This window comes from Stigmatopora nigra, chromosome 1, assembly GCF_051989575.1.
Source record: "Stigmatopora nigra isolate UIUO_SnigA chromosome 1, RoL_Snig_1.1, whole genome shotgun sequence".
Classification (NCBI taxonomy): domain Eukaryota; kingdom Metazoa; phylum Chordata; class Actinopteri; order Syngnathiformes; family Syngnathidae; genus Stigmatopora; species Stigmatopora nigra.
In genome coordinates, this window is record NC_135508.1 from 14,067,295 (window position 1) to 14,085,273 (window position 17,979).

At 38.8% G+C, this 17,979-nt stretch overlaps 3 protein-coding genes across 5 annotated transcripts; 1 reads left to right on the forward strand and 2 right to left on the reverse strand.

Moving 5' to 3' along the window:
- Positions 1–46: 46 nt before the first annotated feature.
- cbsa (cystathionine beta-synthase a) lies at positions 47–7,521 on the reverse strand. The gene is made up of 15 exons (XM_077725061.1): positions 7,359–7,521; positions 4,689–4,963; positions 4,441–4,547; positions 3,707–3,841; positions 3,522–3,601; positions 3,225–3,429; positions 3,058–3,149; positions 2,486–2,611; positions 2,321–2,405; positions 2,062–2,167; positions 1,865–1,942; positions 1,618–1,752; positions 1,432–1,540; positions 1,184–1,268; positions 47–664 (listed from the first exon to the last, which is right to left on the reverse strand). Exons 2-15 carry the CDS (start codon positions 4,955–4,957, stop codon positions 534–536), a joined length of 1,743 nt encoding a protein of 580 aa, XP_077581187.1. The 5' UTR covers positions 4,958–4,963; positions 7,359–7,521; the 3' UTR covers positions 47–533.
- A 738-nt stretch (positions 7,522–8,259) lies between these two features.
- LOC144205945 (splicing factor U2AF 35 kDa subunit-like) lies at positions 8,260–14,650 on the reverse strand. Of its 2 annotated transcripts, XM_077730587.1 has the most exons (8): positions 14,577–14,650; positions 13,706–13,793; positions 13,551–13,617; positions 11,714–11,763; positions 11,152–11,250; positions 10,935–11,068; positions 8,630–8,722; positions 8,260–8,528 (listed from the first exon to the last, which is right to left on the reverse strand). In XM_077730587.1, exons 1-8 carry the CDS (start codon positions 14,618–14,620, stop codon positions 8,420–8,422), a joined length of 684 nt encoding a protein of 227 aa, XP_077586713.1. In that variant the 5' UTR covers positions 14,621–14,650; the 3' UTR covers positions 8,260–8,419. The 2 variants fall into 2 exon arrangements, with proteins under 2 accessions (XP_077586713.1, XP_077586722.1); XM_077730596.1 differs by lacking the exons at positions 13,706–13,793; positions 14,577–14,650 and adding an exon at positions 12,683–12,753 and having other exon boundaries at positions 13,551–13,615.
- Positions 14,651–15,378: 728 nt separating this feature from the next.
- btla (B and T lymphocyte associated) lies at positions 15,379–17,683 on the forward strand. Of its 2 annotated transcripts, XM_077724267.1 has the most exons (7): positions 15,379–15,669; positions 15,832–16,149; positions 16,224–16,262; positions 16,477–16,590; positions 16,912–16,946; positions 17,036–17,119; positions 17,233–17,683. In XM_077724267.1, exons 1-7 carry the CDS (start codon positions 15,399–15,401, stop codon positions 17,407–17,409), a joined length of 1,038 nt encoding a protein of 345 aa, XP_077580393.1. In that variant the 5' UTR covers positions 15,379–15,398; the 3' UTR covers positions 17,410–17,683. The 2 variants fall into 2 exon arrangements, with proteins under 2 accessions (XP_077580393.1, XP_077580401.1); XM_077724275.1 differs by having other exon boundaries at positions 17,036–17,281.
- The last annotated feature ends 296 nt before the right edge of the window (positions 17,684–17,979 follow it).

The window sequence follows — 17,979 nt, forward strand, 5'->3', positions numbered from 1 at the left end:
ACAATGACAAAATGACAGGCGACAATTACGGTTAATAATCTTTATAATAATCTTTATTGAACCGTAAACGAATGCAGTAGAATGGGTGATTAAAATTATTGCAAAACCTGTCAAATTATTTTGAAAAGCGAAATCCTCAAAATGAAAATGTGTTGCAAACAGGTTCAAGCAGCAAACATGCACAGTAACTAAAAATTGTAGACCAACAATAAACATCAACCTGGCTCGTGTGGATATACAATCATTTCTGACTCCATACTTTTGGTTTTATTCAAATATAAACAAAATCCCTTCACCTTTCACAATAATATTAAACAAAAGCTTTTACTGCAACAGCACAGTTCTATACGCACAGCAAGCACATTTACATCATAACACTTAATTTGCTCAAACAAAACAAAGGACCAACTTTTCCAAGATTAAAATTTCCACAAAAAGAATAATAAATCCTGATCCTTCACTTTTTTTCCCATTACAAAACAAAAAATGGCCACTCTGCTTGCTAGAACTATAAAACACATTATCGTTCAGATTTACAGTTCATCAGTGGATTCCGAGAAAGAGCGTTCCCTCCGTTCACGGCCCGTGACGAAGTTCAGCAGGTCGACGGCGGTTACCACTCCAAAGACCATCTGCTTTAAAGAGGGAGTGCCATCTGTTAAGTCTGAAAGAGAAAGCAAACAGTAGTGTAAAAATAATAGTTTATGACTACCGAGAACATATTCAAACGGTGCTGAATAAATAAAGGTATTAACACCTTTGTACTTATGCATTCTTCCAATGCTTTGTGTACAGAAATCCCTCGTCATTTCGCGGTTCAACTTTCACGGCTTCACTATATTGCGAAATTTTGTGTTTTTGTGTAGTTTTTTGTTTAAGTTCATAAAAATGTAAAAATCCACGCTGAAACTCGCAAGCTGTCTTGCTACTAGGACTCAGCTCTGAAGATTTTTTTTACTTTTTTATTTTTTAAATAAAATTTTCCAAATAGGGGTGACCCTACTTTGCGGTTTTTCGGTTATCGTGGCCATGTCTGGTCCACCATAATAGCGATATTCGAGGGATTTCTGTATTTGTTAAATGTAATTTTACGGACTCAATATAGCAGCACTGACAATTGTAATAATTGTAATAGCATGCTTTTCATACGTTCATTTTGCACCACAACCTTTAGCTAACTTACATTGGATCTGCTCATGAACCACCAGGGCAAAGTGATCTATTTCCAGAATTCGGGACAACTTCCCCAAGTTATCCAACAGACGTATCTAAAATTATGAGATAGAGTGTCAATATTTAAAGTAAAATAGAAAGAACTCAAACATAGACAAGAGTTGATCAGAGATATGAAAGAAAAAAAGTGTTCAGTGATGGAAATTGCAAATTAGGGATCCTCAAGTCTATTAATTAAATACAAGAAGTTAGTCTAACCCGTTTAAACTGCTTGTAGATGACTTTGCTGACAGGATCTGAAAGCTTGATCTTCCCTGCAAGGATAGAGGCCAGCATATTCCCCAGGGTGACCATTCCGAGGATTACCCTACACAAACAGGAAGATGATGTAGCATTTCACCATGGCAAATATTTGCTCTCATGTGCTTCACTAGACTCACTCACCCTGACTCATCCACGACAGGAGCCTGGTCAAAGCCCTTCTCCTTGAGTATCTTGATGGTTCTCTGGCAGCTGACGGTTGGCAAGACTGTCAACGGTGCTGACAGATTCAAACTTTGCACATTTAGGTTCCACCACCTGAACAACGACAAAGTCCAAAGACATTGCACATTCTTAAACTAAAAGTTCTGCAAGTGTGTTTGTGTGTACGTGTCTAAATACTTGACAAAAAAAGTCACTTTCATCATACCAGGGCATTTTCACCATGAGGTCCTCCTCGCTTAGGAAACCCTTCTGCACCATCCATTTGTCGCTCAGGAATTTGGACCTGGCAGAAGAAACTTGTTTTCATTTACTTATTCCAATTGAATCCAGACTCCTGGGCTTCGGCCCAACCCACTCAGACCTCAAAATTCTAGTCTACGTTATGTAAGGATGTTCCCTTACATGTAGTTTCTGACGGAATCTGGAAGGATGACCACACAGCGCTGTCCCTCTTTCAACTCTTTGGCAACATTGACAGCAGCTGCCATGGCTGTGCCGGAGCTTCCCCCTGTTTAAAATGCAAATAGTGTCACTGCCAAGATGATATAATATGATAGAAACAACAAGAAACAACTTGTTACTTCAGGTGTTTATAGTATTTAGGTGGTATAGAGAACCAAAACAGGTTATGTTTCGAATTGGCAAGCACACACAGACTTACCACACAGCAGGCCCTCATCCCTGATCAGCATACGAGACATATTGAAGGAGTCTTCATCATTCGACTTATACCAGGTGTCAATGACCTGTAAACAAAAAAAATGAAGACATTAGCCACAATCTCAAATATGGAATCACATCAGGAGATGAAAATGGAACAACTTACAGATCTGTCGAGAACTGTGGGAATGAAGTCGTAGCCGATACCCTCTACCTCATACTGGGTCTTATCCGTCTTGTTAAGCTCTTCTGGCTCTGCAAGGCAAGAGCCTTCTGGGTCCACACCTACAATCTATAGACATTTTCCAGTGTGTCACAGTTGACTACTGTATTATTTGTCCTGAGTAAAAACCAGTCTTTAATTGTTTTGTTTTGAGTCATTTTTTTTCTGCAAGGTCGGGTCATGTGTATTTCAGAACACAATAATAACAGGGTTTTGAAGTCCAAATGTCCTAAAATCATTGGTAATGTGACAAACAACTGTTAAAATTGGCAGAATTTCTCACGGAAGAGCTAAACCATCCGAAGTAGCAATTGTTGATCTTTACTAACAGTTTGGTTGTTGTGTGAAATTGAACACCCGAGTACTCTTGGGAAAATGGCAAATTTTTTTTGGGTCAACAATTCCCTGCTTGTACCCATTCCAATTTTAATTAGGTGTGATTTATATTAGCAGTAATGGAACTTTTAAACAAAAAAAAAACCTAATTTAAATTTTTATTGTTTTTTTTAAATTACCTTGATGTTGGGGCAACGTTCCTTTAGTTTGCGGGCAATGCCTGTGATGGTACCTCCAGTCCCGGCCCCTGCTACCAACATATCTATCTTTCCTGGCGAGAGAGAGAGACGAAATTGTCATTTGTGCGATTCCAACATGCTGTAAAAGTGACATGGGTGTCCCGTACCATCGCACTGTTCCAGTATCTCTTCAGCTGTGGTGTCATAGTGAGCGAGGGGATTGCTCGGGTTGCGGTACTGGTCTAGAATGTGCGAGTCGGGGATCTCATTTTTCAGGCGCCACGCGACTCCCACGTGGGATTCTGGAGAATCGAAACGAGCGCTGGTAGGTGTGCGAACTATTTCCGCTCCAAGAGCTCTCAGGACATCCACCTGCAAAAAAAGGATGCGTCTTTTTCCAAATGCGACACCAGGGCTCAAGAGTGCAGAGCAAATGAGCACAAGGGAAAGAAAGACAAACCCACCTTCTCCATACTCATTTTCTCTGGCATGACGATGATGCAACGATAGCCTTTCACAGCTGCGGCCAGAGCCAATCCAATACCTTAAGACAAACAAACAGGACATTTACGGGGCATCAGCTTTCAGCTCATTAAAATACCTTTTGTCTTAGCGACGCACGCAGTTGCGAACATGTGTGCCTAGTTACCAGTGTTGCCAGAGGTGGGCTCAATAATGGTGTCTCCTGGTTTGAGGACCCCCTCTCTTTCTGCGTCCTCCACCATTCGCAGACTGATCCTGTCTTTGACACTGCCGCCAGCGTTGAAAAACTCACACTTGGCCACTACACATACAGTACAGGGGAACAGATAACTTCTGGTCATAAATTATGCAGATGTTACCGACTCTACTTACAAGTTCCTGAAATGAATGAATATGTGTTCAGTCGCCTTGTTTTGCTTCGAAATGCAAGAACAATTTTAGAGCCTTGTTGTGGCAGTGCCCTCAACTAATAAAATACAATAAATTACAGTTTGCCACCTTTTTCTTTATGCACTAACAATTGTTTTCAGAAGGCTGGATTGGAATAGATAAAAGGCTTTTCCATGTATTTTAGCATATGAAATGCAATAGAAGTCCTCTGTTTCACGTAGATAGTAGCAGAAGTGACCGTATTCTAGTTTTGTATTATTTGTGCTTAATAATGAGGCCTACTAATGAACTGTTCTCTAAATCCCAGCATGCTTGGCCTACTTGCCTTCAGTTCTCATCCTCATATGATTTGAAACAAATGTGAAATCGGAACTCTCATCCCAAACAGTACATAAAAAGTTTATGACAACCTTGTAACTTGAACATTGAGGCACCCATAATTTTATTAAGGAATGTCAAATACTTTGTGATTTTGGATATAACTCTTCCCATGTGTGTCAGAAGACTTACATATTTCACATTTGAGTCCAAATTTGGGGGGAATTTTGTTGATCCGCACCAGGGGAGTGTGACCAATCCTGTGCAAGATGTTTGGAAGAATAGTAGGCACATCTGTTCTGTCAGTACAAAATAAAAAAAAAAGTTGTGTCAGCAATAGTTATGCTAATGTAGACAATGAACAAATGTCAATTGTCAGTCAGAAAATCTAAACAAGGTACTCGTCCACTGAGGAGTAAAGTTTTAAACGCCAAGCTTACTGCCGGACTTGAAGATGAGGGGAATCAGCTGGTGAGGCTCTCAGGCTCCATGTGCAGCGACTGGGGAGGTCGGGACGGATCCATTTCCTTGTGATGGCAACGTTTTGCTCTGCATCGTCCCCCACTGGCGAGGCTGCGTCGAGCCCATTAAGTGGGACCGCAACCTCACATTGTTTTACGTCACCATTGGTGTGGTGAAGTAGCTTTGCAGCATGAGGGCAGAGGGTGCTTTTGACCGGACTCTCTTTGGACATAGGAACTGACGGCATGGCTTGCTTTGGAAAGACCAGAAGAAAATCTCCGTCAAATCAAAATGCCAAAATCCAAGAAAGGCTGGTATTAAATAAAACGTGTACAACCCACCTTGAATGGTTTTAGCAATCATTTAAAATCCCCATTTAGGAAACTACACGGATCATTTCTTTCTCACTGGAAAGTATTGTGTAATAGTCAAACAAACGAGGGCAGCTCGATAAACAAACTCCCTGAAACAATTTGTAACCACATGTCGAGTTATGCAAACCATGATTAATCCCAGGCATTAAACTCAAATTGTTTTCTTCAACACTTGGTTGCATACAAAGTTGTTGTTGTTGTCTCTTTTGCTGACCATTTTGAGCTTTTCATCCAATTCTTTCTATGTTAAAAGGAGTCCCACTATAGAAGATTGATTTGCTCAAGTACATTTGGGCATAGACACAAGGACAGGTGTTCAAATCAATATCCTTTGGTTTGCGATATAACCACTGGACCACCTGAACTATGCCACATCTTAATGTATTAATATCCTTGCACCAAATTGTGACTGAAAAATTCATCCATAGTCCAGCTAGGGTTATATTTAAATAGTCCTTTTGAAGTTCATGGAGATCCAATATCAAGATAAATTGTCTCATGGGGATTTAAATGGAGAACAAACCACAAATTCTAGAATAAATGAAATATAAATAACAAGAATGTGAAGAGACTATATACGTATTTTTCCAACAACTAGTCGCAGACATCAGAATTAGTGTAAACTGACTTTACTTGAGTTTGACCTTGTGAATGTTCATAGTGGACCGGATGGACATAAACACTGGCAAATATTAGGTCTCATTAAAAGGCATGCCACAAAATCTTGCCATTCTGGTTTAACAGTCATGCGCTCATTTGGCTTTACCACAAAAAAAAAACAATATCTACACGACTGTTTTTTGTCATCAGACAAATTCCCACTAACTTAGTTACTTTCACTTACATTTGTAATATCCCAACGTGAAAACATAAAGAAACAATATAAACTCTATTTAATAGTATTTTAAAAGGTAATTTATCTGTGTTGGATCATATCAATGCTGCACCCAACTGAAAGAATTTTCCCTTTCCAAATGATGTTTATCTTAAGGCCAAGCTACTCACTTCACTGGCACTAGCTATGTGTTGTAACTTGATCAGCTGTTGGCATAACTGCATCGCAAACTCAGTTTGGACACAAGTGTAACCAGGGAAAATAATTTGTGCCGTCATGAATCAAAAAGTTCTGATCAAATGAAACAATATTAACCCTTTAATGCATGAATGCTGTTTTTATTATTATTTTAACCCTTACAGGACCCAAGTTGTACTTATTGGCTCCCATTGACGGCACTACTAGACATTCAATCCAATCTGACTGGGAGAGAAATGTGTTAAATGTTTTAAGCTGTCAATGGCACAGAAATATGAGCATTCACATCCAGTTTTGAGTGAAATAAACGTGTATCTCAATTGATGGAATGCAATGAGTAAAATAAGAGCGGGTTTAAAATAAATAAATTAATACATTTTTAAAAATCGATTTACTTCCGCGTTACTTAATGCCAAACGGTAATACTATTTTAATTCCTTTGATTTAGTTTTAATGAAGTTTATTCCTTCATAATTATATTCATAAAGAAAAACAATTTATAGAATAATAATTGCCAGCAACTGAGCTTTTTGAATTATCAAATATATTGACTTGTCCTAGAAAAGAATTAAATGTATTATCTTATGCCAACTTTTGAATAGCTGTCCACTGTTATGCGTAGGCTTTTGGTGCATAACCAGCTTTCAGAACACCCAAAATATATGTGGTGGGACAATTTAATCTTTTAAATTTACACAAGACAATAAAAATAAAATAAATCAGACAGAAAAGGCAATGTCTGCAGTGTCAGCAGGTTGATAAAAAATTAAAAAAACACAGCCCAGACACTCACTGGCGCATGACAAAGGGGATAACAGTGAATAGAAGGAATGCAAACACAAGAAGCACAATGGAACACGCCAAAACACGCAAATCAAGCCATGAAAGCCGACAGGACAATGTTGCTTCCAAAAAAAAAAAAATGTTACTCCAACGCTCCAGTGCTAGTGATGCACTCTTGCATCATTCAAATCATGTCCAAACAATGACCACGCCAATCATCTCCAAAATAAAAAATACTAACACGACTGTTCTTTGGCCCGAGAAAAATAACACCCAATTATAGATATTGCGTTAAAACGTTACTGAGGTTCTTACTTCTGCCCATTAAGCAGCTCAAACGATTTAAATGGCAAACGGCGCAATGTTGCGTCAGCTCGCTGAAACGTACCGTACAAGGTTAAATCAGCTTTTTTCCAAATGGTGAAATTTCTATTCACGACTACGAGTATTTTACTCACCGATTTGGTTGAACGTTCTTCCCGAAAACGTCTGGAAACTATCTAGGCTGGCTCTCCATCTATACACTGCGTGGCCAACAACTATCTGCAGCTTCCGTGACGAAGGCGTGTGAGAACTGCTGGCGTCGTCGCCGGGGCGCTCGCTGATTGGCTGTAATGAGGGCGTCTGCTTGTTGCTTTACACCAATCAGAACTCGTGAATCCTCCGTCAGTGTTGGTGTGCAGAGTCCCCGCCCACCAGTCGACCGTTTATTGACAGAGGAAGCATGGCTCTGACGTCTAGGAAAATCTAATGACTTGATTACAGCCGTAAAATAACTTTGAGATAAATGCATTAATATGTTTGGTGTTCACCTTCATTGTAGTTTTTTAGTCACATGACCAAAAGAACTGTTTCAATTTTAATGGGGCAAGCGACGATTTTTGCAATAAATAAATAAATACATAAAATTCGAGCTCATGAAGACTATGTAAAATGATAAGTTACTAATGTAACAAGTACAAATCTTTTTTTAAACTCTATATTTTACTTTAAAGGGTTTTATAATATTTTCAGGATGAGGTATTTTTCCATGAAGCTAGACATGTATTTTTGGTAAAAATAATGTTTTGGAAATTTTATCGTCAAGGTTTGTGTTCAATCAAGATTTATCCAGAGCATACACTGTTTCACTAGTTCTGTATTTTGATTATTAAAAGCACTTTGTGGAATTTGTGAATTATACAATTACATTAAAAGGCCAAATTCAAGTGAAAATGCTAAAATGACAGCCCAATTTCCTCACTGATATGCTAAACAATGAGATGACTAATACACATATATGAAGACAATGTACAATGTTTTTAATACGTCCCCACAAGTTAGAAAAAAATGGAACATAATTTTCTCAAGTAAACAATGCAAATTGACAAATGTGTTTTTATTGAGAAAGCGAGCAGCTGTTTATAAAAAAAAGTGACAAAAAGAGAAAAACATGAATAAATCCCCCAAAGTCTAAATAAAATTTTGCTTCCACTGTCAAGAGTTTTAGAGATGGGTTGCGTGCAAGGTTTTTTCGCCTTCAAAATCTTCCTGAGCGTTCTCTGTCTCTCGACCTTCGTCTTTCACGGTCCCGTCGCCGATCCTTTGGACGGGGGCTTCTTTCTCGGGAACGCGAGCGAGAACGTGGTCTGTTGACAAAAAAAAACGGGCAAATCATGCAGCCATAAAAACAAAAATGGATAGTAAACCTTATCAACGGGTCTGCACAGATTCAATGAGATTTCCTCACCTTTTCCCTCGCCGTCCGTACAACTGTCGTCGAAGTTCCCTTGATATAGGTTTGAGATGCATAAAGTTGCAGAAGCCACCTCGGGTGCACTCTCTGGAAAACAGTTTGTGGAAGCAGCATTATATTTTATTTCGATACTGGGTTGTGCTTGAGGGAATCACATATTCATTGGAAATACAGTAAAGCGCAAGAACCAAGCGAATATATGTGAATAAACAACATATTTCTGCCTAAGCTTGAGTAACTATGGCATATGAGCACAAAAACACACGAGAATAAGAGCACATGACAAGAGCAAAGGCCTCACATGATTTCCAGAAAGTGACATGTCACCCATTTTCAGCAAATCTTGCTTTCTTAGAAAATTATAAATGTGAGTTGCTTCCAATAAACCAATGGAGAAAAAGGAACTGAAAGCACACCGAACAGACTGGTTGACCAGCTCCCCAAAAGGGCATGATGGCATTTGGTGAATCGATTGTATTGGTCCTTCAAGCCGGACCAGATTCGAACCAACGACCTAAGGATAATATGATAAGTTGACCAATAGGCATTCCCAAATACACACACAAATAAAGAGAAAAAACTATGTTGAGGATTTCTTCTTGCAAGGAGAACAGAACTGCTCATGCCAAGTCCCCGCTCTGTTCTGGCGTCACACGCTTCTTTTCTTGTTTATTAACTTCAAGGACCCTAGTTACAATGGACATCTCAACTTTCAAGAGAGGGGTGGGAGACAAAACCCAGACGACAATATAGTCATGACAGATGGAGGTTTGAAAGTCAAGTGCAGCTCGAGGTGTTTTGAATCTTCTTTGTTTAGTTCACTCCAAGCAGTCCAAAGGTCCAAGGCCTTTTGGTGTTTAGTCTAGCTAAAGTTCTCAGGAGCAAAGCATTTACTTCGTAGCAAGCAACCATCCAATAATAATATGAAACTAAGTTTAATAATAAAGAAAAGCATATTCTTCATTGCAAGCATATAGATAATCATGTGGAACTAATAATCCTCTAATGATAATGAGCAAAGGGTTTAATAGTAAAGACAAGCATTCTTCATTGCACCATAATAATGGTGAGGGCAAAGGAGTATCAGCCAGGATCCTGTATTTGTGTATTTCAATATTTCTGGAATCTAATAGACTTGTAGCAAATTGCATCTAGTGTGTGAGCTTTCTATATTTTATGATAGACTTTCCAACATGGTGACAAAATGATTAAACAAGTTTAGTTCTTTCCTTAGCACAGTTCATTGTATTCCAAGTCAAAATGTAGCCACTCGTTTTATAGGGACAAGTTTCCTTGACACAAAGGACAACTCAAAATGTCAACATTAATTGGCAGTCCATGAGCTAAGGAATGCAGGCTGCAGCATTTAAATTTAATCTGTTTTAAGGAAGTGCAAATGAAACTTGTTGAGCGAATCACATTGGCCTTGCACAACAATGGAAAGATCCAACAAGTATGGAGGAGCCTCAGCCATTAGGTGCTTCCTGAATGACCTTTTCGGTTTAGTATTGAATTTTAAATAAAAAAATAAAACAGTGGAAGATGAATAAAAAAAACTCCCAACAATGCTTCATTAAAAAGTAGTTTCAACATTCAAAATGTTGTTATTATGACCCATTTGCTCCAAATAATGAGGTGGCAATTACTTGAAGGCTATAAAGTGCAGGCATGAAAATGTGATAATTTAGGCAATCACTCTTTTGTTTGAAAAGAAAGTACTTTATTATATGTATTGCACTGAAATTCAAGTCCAAGCTACCTATGTAGCGTAGCCTTGTTATATACTCCTTTTGTCAGTTTTGCATGTAATGCCCACTTGATGGCACAAGAGAACCTGAGTCAAATAATTGGGGGAGCTTCAATAAACCATCACATTTGCCGAACACAGCATAGAGCAGGGGTGGGCAAACCGGTCCTAGAGGACCGCTGTGGGTGCAGGTTTTTGCCCCAACCAATTCAGCAGTTTAACCAATGAGGTTTCAGCAGAAAACAAGAAGCACCTGACTGTATTCCACTGATTACACTTGTAGGACTTGTAGGTTGGAATGAAAACCCGCACCTACTTCGGCCCTTTGTGGAATAGTTTCCCCGGCCCTGGCATAGAGTGTAATGTGCTAGTTTTTTACAATTGCATAAAGTTTGCAATCACGATTCTTGATTTGAATGCCATCTAATGGATGAAAATTTACCCTTCACTCCTGAAGAAAATCTAAAGAGGATTGACATTTTAATTGTGGCCATACCTTTTTCTTATTATTGTTCTTAGATCAACGGGATCCTCCTGAAAATGGTGACTTACCCCATTTCATACTGACGGCAGCAAGCTTCCCTGAAGTCAGTGACTGGCGAGAGCTCGGAGTGGACGGGCTGGGCGTTAAACCAGCGGTTGTTCAAGTCCATGACAGCTTTTTCGGCATCCTCTTCTCGCCGGAACTGCGCACAGAATTGAAAAATGAAATAATAGCTCCCGACAACCTACGCCGGAAAACAGCACAGCTCTGTGTTACGCAAAGTACCTTGACGTAGACGTTACCAACCAGATGATCGCCCAGATTGTCACAGACGTTCATTTCTTCCACTTCCCCGTACTTCTCCTCCATCTCTGTGAAGACCTCCTGTGTGTATGCAAGTTGATTTTATTCAGGGCTCAAGCATCTTATCCAAGATCAAATTTTAACACTTTATTTTAAAAAGGACTGGGAATTCTGTTAAGTGCATAACCTAACTTACCGTATTTTGCCCTTTAATATACCTGGGTATATTAAATGATTTTTTGCTTTTTTGAGCCTCCCGTTTGTGCGCCATTTAATATACCCCTGCCGTTTAATATACCCGAGTATATTATATAATAAACAGCAAAACATGGTAAGAATAAAAAAATATGGGTGTGTGTTATACTCATGTAAATATGGTTGTTAGTTTATTATTCACAGTACCCATAAGTGCTACCAATGCATAGAACCACATACATTGATGTATTGTAGGTTATATTACCAGATAAGAACACCTGTGCGATAAAGCTAGAATGGCAATCATGGAATAACCATACAAAGTACACACATAAGAAAGGTCACTCACTTCAAAAAACTCATCGTAGTGCTCCTGCATTTCCACGTCACTGACTGCACCTGCAGTGAGAAGACAGAACTTGAAGCCAGAAGGTTGTAAATTCTACAAGGTGACATTAAATAACAGCAGCAAGCATATGTGTGTGTGTGTGTGTGTGTGTGTGTGTGTGTGTGTGTGTGTGTGTGTGTGTGTGTGTGTGTGTGTGTGTGTGTGTGTGTGTGTGTGTGTGCGCGTCAAGGAGGGATCGAACATGGCCAACTTGGCTTCCTCCTAGCAGGACAATGTTTCATTACGTGCTGAACGTCATGATCAAGTTCCTGATGTATTTATTACAAACAGAATCCGGGGTCAGCAACCCGCTAGTGTGGCTCGGACTTTGTGTGCCCACTGAGGGGCGAGTGCAAAGTCAACAGACTCATAAAATAGGCCTGGCTTGATACGTAGAGATTTATTGTAGTTCTGAACATGGTTAATCCAATAAATTAAAATGGGTCATGGGACGTTTAACCCGAAAAAAAATCAACCGCCCATACATGGCAAATCGCTTTAACATTAGAAAATGAAACTTTCAAGATGCTCCACTACCCTGCCAGAATGGCAAACTAGTTAAACCCTGTTAAGTCACCGCTCATATTGTTGTTGTTGGTGTGCACACGATATTTTACTTGATCCACTCTGTTATTCATTGACAGATCACAATGAAATTTGGTAGGAAGATTCGCCCACGTCCATCCTTGATGCCCAATTTTTTTTTCCCTTAGGGCTGATCAATTATTTTCAGATTTATATTTGCCTGTAGGTTTGGAGTTGGCGAGTACAGGGCATGCTTACTCTCAGCCATAGCCTTCAGCCTATATAGCACAACAGTGCTTGTTACACAGGAAACTCCATCTGGCTCCTATATTTATACAGAAACTGCTCATCAGAAGGTAAAACGTGAAGTCGGTGCCGGAGGTCCTGATATGAGAAAGAACTTACAGTGCAAACTGTCAGCAGACTCGGGCACAGTTTTCAAGGTTATGAAGGTAAATGATCAAGAGGGAAATAGTCTGAAATACAAAACGTAAACTGCTGTGATATACAACAACGAAAAATGTGGAGCTGAGGAGGGAAAAAATGTTATTAGGATCCTCGACAATTACGTTTTTTTTAACTTTTCTGTAATTTGGATCATGAAAAAAGGCTTTTGCTTGCACTTGGTCTAAAACGTAGGGTTAAAAGTAGCAGGTTAAAAATACAATTTTCCTTTCCTGATTCAAGCTTGCAAATCTTCAGCTAAATTTTTTGAAGACTGAGCACAGAGATGTCTATTTTTTTTTTCTTGTGCCAAGGTCAGGCTAATCAAAACGCTGAAAAAGATAAACTTTGAACCAACTGAACTCGATTTCTTCAGAGCTTGAAAAACAATTGCTCCAGGAACAAAGTGCTGACACACACACACAAATCTGTAACGCGCAAAAAAAACTAATTTGAGTAGAACACAGCAACATTATTGCTATACACTGTTACGACATGTATCTAAAGGCCAGTTGGGCAGATGGTGTATTTTTAATTGTGGAAGGAAGGGTGAAAATATAACGACCAGTGCATCTTAACTCACGTGTGTGGTTTACAATTTAACAACGTCGCCCGTTGGCCGTGTAACTTTTCCCACCAAATGTTTGTTCTAGGTGTTGGTCCACCAAGCTTAGATACAAGACCCAACATGTGTTGGTGTTTATACCCTAGGTTGTGCGCCAGGCAGCTGTTCGCAAAGCGGGACACGTTTGAGTTGCAAGCATCAACTCACGTGCGCCTGCCACACTGATAAAATGCAGGAAAGGGAAGGAGGGGGCGAGGCACTTACAGCGTGACGCGTCAGCTGTCTGCGCACTGTTCTGTGGGTTGCGGTAGATGTTTTGTATCAAAATGGTCTAAAGAGAGAATGAGAAATGAAGAGGGAAAATCAAATCTGCGTGGCCTGACATTTTTTTAGAAATTGTTCACCAACATTATCCTCACCTGGCTGAAGGTTGGTTTGTTGTGCAGTCTTGAGCAGCGGTCTCCATGTCTGCAAGCTCCAATTTTGAAATAGAAAGAACAATTGACCCTGGGAAAAAGTGAGATAGTAAAGAAAATGACAACATCAGCATATAACAATTTCTGAGCATGATTATTATGCCCTAAAATTGGGCAGTGTTGCATAATTGCCACTTGAAAAAAATATTTTCTGTGCTTGACGCAGTACTAGTTTGTAAACTTTTCTTGTAACATGAAGTACACTTAAGTGAAATTATCAATGACATGTTTCTGGAATGAGGAGCTGTTAGGGCAACACTTTTGGAATATTAGGACAGAATGTTGTATAGAATATATCTATACATGTTAGAAAGGTTCATAAAGGAATGCTTCTCTAGTTCTAACTTCGTAATAGCATTGTCCATCATCTTAACTTTAACAAACACGTTTGCAATCACTTTTGTGCTAAAAAAGTACCAGTATGATAAATATGACTTTTTTTACTCAGTGTTTACAAGGAATGGAAGAGTGTAAAGTGTTCTCTACTCGGTGGTCTGAAACGATACAATCACGTCAAATAAGGGGAAAAAACTTTGTTGACGATCAAAACAAAGGGAGGCGTAAACATTACAACAGCTACGCCAACACGTGGTCTTACGAACAATTTAAAAATTCTGCAGCTTGTAGCTGCACATTTGCTGAGCTCGTTTAATTCATTGCGCAAGCTCGGATCGTTAGCTTTCCTGCTACTCTGCATACCTATCCGTTTCATTTGAGTGAAATCTATCACGCCCAACTACTAGTCGGAAGAGGTGATTTTTTAAATAAATGATCCTTTTTCGATATATCATGGAAGACAGCCAAGAAAACTTACTTGTCTTTTTCTGTGCCGAAAATGGACGCCAGGTATTCCGCCATTTTCGGCCAGTAGGAGACGTAAGGATTACGTAATTACGTTACATTACACGTCATCACGTTCATAAAACGAGTTTACAATATTAAATGATCATAGGGTCGAAAAAATCAATGTATGAAAAATGTCTAATCAACAATTCTCAAACGTAAATTGTATTTTAATTTTTTTTGTGTTTGTGACAAAGTACACAAATAGTCATTCAATCCATCATTTATGGTTAAATTTTAAGATCTGTTGAATTATTCGGGAAGTTTTTTCCAATTGAATTTTACGCAGTTTAAAATTCTTGACAAATGTGAAGAAATATATTTTCTAAAATGATTGGTCATTTGGATGTATTCATAGTCCGCTTTTCGTCCGAAGTCAGCAGGGCTGAGATCCAGCACCCCCGCGACCCCGACAAGGATGAGCGGTATTGAAACTGGAAGGATGAATACAGAAGTAAACACTCTTGTTGGACTTTTTTATGACTAGGAAATTGTCATAACCATCTTGCTAAATTATTTACACTGTCCTAAAGCTTAATTTTTGTCTCAACTTTATTTTTTTGTCTTTTGCCTTTCTTAATTAAAACTGGTGGAATTGATTCACGTTTAAATGTCAATACATTATATTACCTGCATTTGGGTACTTTTTTTTATACTAAACTGGTCGCCCGATTCGTTTGCTTTGTTGTAATTTATGCATTTTGCAATGAGACGTGGCACCACATAGAGACGCTGTTGCTTAATGATGATGTGTGTGCAAAACAGTGTGAACGATGATGCTCGAGAACATCTCATGAGAAGACTCTTGTTTCGGGTCTGCACCTTTTGCAAGACCCACATAAAGTCTCACGTGTCTACCCACATCAAATGCAAAGCCATGTCAGTGAGAGGAAGTTGCATTTCTCTTGGTGAGAACAAATCAAAGTGCATACGCTGTGAGACCCTCTTTTATATTTGCATGCGAGGACATGAGGAAGATAAATTGTTTTTAATCATGAAACACTACACTAGTGTGCTATTGGTGTCCATCTTTATCCAACTTAATCTCACTTCTAGTATCAGCGGTAAGTTACTTTTTTTGTTATTAGTTTGGTGTTTGATTTTCTTAATACATTTCTGTACAAAGGCCTGCAGGTGGTAGAAAATCATATTACTGTCATTTGAATCTATCTACAGTCTAGAAAGAAAATAATTATTGTTTTTTTTTTCAATTCCCCTTTCTCCAGATGAATACTGCCGAGAAATTATCGCAGGGGACACTGGAATTTACACCGCTCAAGTTGGGGGTGACCTACAGATAAATTGCACCTGCAATTATGCTAATTGTTTTAACAAATCTTGCAATATCTCCTGGTTTAAATGGGAGAACGGTAATTTTGTGCAAGTGATCGCAGACTCGCATACTGACTACAAACAGATACGTTTAGGCCATTCTGAAGCAATGTTCTTATTATGCATCAAAAATATTCAAATTAGCAATGCAGGTATATATCGCTGCAAAATTCGACGTGCCGAAAGCCAAAACATCAACGTTGAGGTGTACGGTATGTTTCCCGAATATAGTCATGAAAAGATTTTGAGGCTATTATAAAATAAAAAATAAAAAATGTCTCCCTAGGCCACAAGAGGATCAACATATCACAGAGGAATGAAAACAGTAAGTTTTTTTTTATTTTATTTACACTCTACTGTCCTGTATTCAGCGACTGTGCATGTTTTTGAGCGGGGTTGTGAAGAAACCCTGAAAAAAAAGCCACACGAGCATGGGGAGAAAATGACCCTCCAGGGATTGAACCCCTTGAAACACCTTTTGAAATACAGAATTACACCTGTGAAAACATTTTTTTATCAAGTTTCTTTTCTATCTGCAGGTACCATAATAACCAACAAAGGATGGCAGCTGGATCTGTACACAGATGCAGGCATAATTGCCTTTGTCATCATAGTGATATTTATTTCTGTCATTTTAATACTGCACTGTAAAGGTGAGGTGTTTCTACCTAGCATTACTTATTTAAAGTTTTTACATTGTATTGATCAGATTTCTTGAGGAGATGCAAATGAACATAAATATTGAACAGCAGGACATGACGATAGATTTGTTCCCTACCTATTAATAGAATCTAATGCGAGATAAATCAACATAAATAATTGCTGAGCTTTGTCGGTGGCCTGTAAAAAAGGGAGACCTTGGAAGGTTAACTCCTTGAAAAGTAGTTCAAAGCAAAAAAAGAACACTCTAGTGTCTCCAAAGGATATCTAATAATGTCTATTCTGTCTATTAACAATACATATCTTTCACCCAGGCGCCCAAAAGAGAGAAACACAAAGTAGCAACCAGGTGAAGCATCCCGATTTTTTGATGCAGCACAGCACTTGTAAATGTTTGTAAACTATGTTTATAAATGCTGTTTGTATTGATGTTTCCAGAAGCGGAATTTGGGAAACCAGCCACCAAGCGACATACCAGCAGCAGTCACGCAAACCTCTTCCAGAAACTTCATTCACACTCAAGTGAGTTTAGCGGATGGTAACGATACACAATCAAGGAGAAAGAAAAAGAAAAGGTCTGTCGCATACTGTACTCTCAATCACGATCTTTTGCCCACTGCTACCGGAAAACCAAGACGCCCTCAAGAGGAAAGTCTAATGTATGCCGATATACGAGTATGACTTTTAACAAAATCATCTTTCCCGCATCTTCAAGCCAAGGAACTAACTTCTTTTCATACATTCATTTGAGTTTGTCAACCACTGCTATACACCCACTAACACTCAAAAAATCCAACATTTGGTCGAGTTAGTCTCATCGATTATTTTTTTAATGAAAAATAATCAATCAGGATGCACATTTCATCCTTAAAACAAGACTCCAGCGCCCCCCCCACGACCCTTCTAAGGATAAACAGTTTAAAAAATGTTTGAACATTGCGTTCAATACAAATGTACATTTACTGATATTCCCGTGCATTATTGTTCTTCCAGAGCAGGTTTGTGTTTTTAAATTTCATTAAAGTTAACATTTTAAAAACGCCTTGAAGCTGAGTTGTCATTATCCACAAAACAGCTAAAAACTCATGTTTGTGTTTTACCCTGAATTTGCAATTATTGCTTTAAACACGGGGGGAAATAATCAGACAGGTCAGTTGTTGTTATCGTCAAGCCAACTTTTACTGTAATGCCTGAACATCCCCGCGTTTCAGCTATATGTACCCAGACATAAAAAATCGAATACCGATCCATACTCTTGCTATTTGGCTGGAGGCATCAACAATCAAAGACTGATAAACATCCAATCCCAAAACTAGTTTTACATCCCACATGCCATCATTCATAACTTAAACACTTTTAGCATGTCACCCTCTATTATTAAT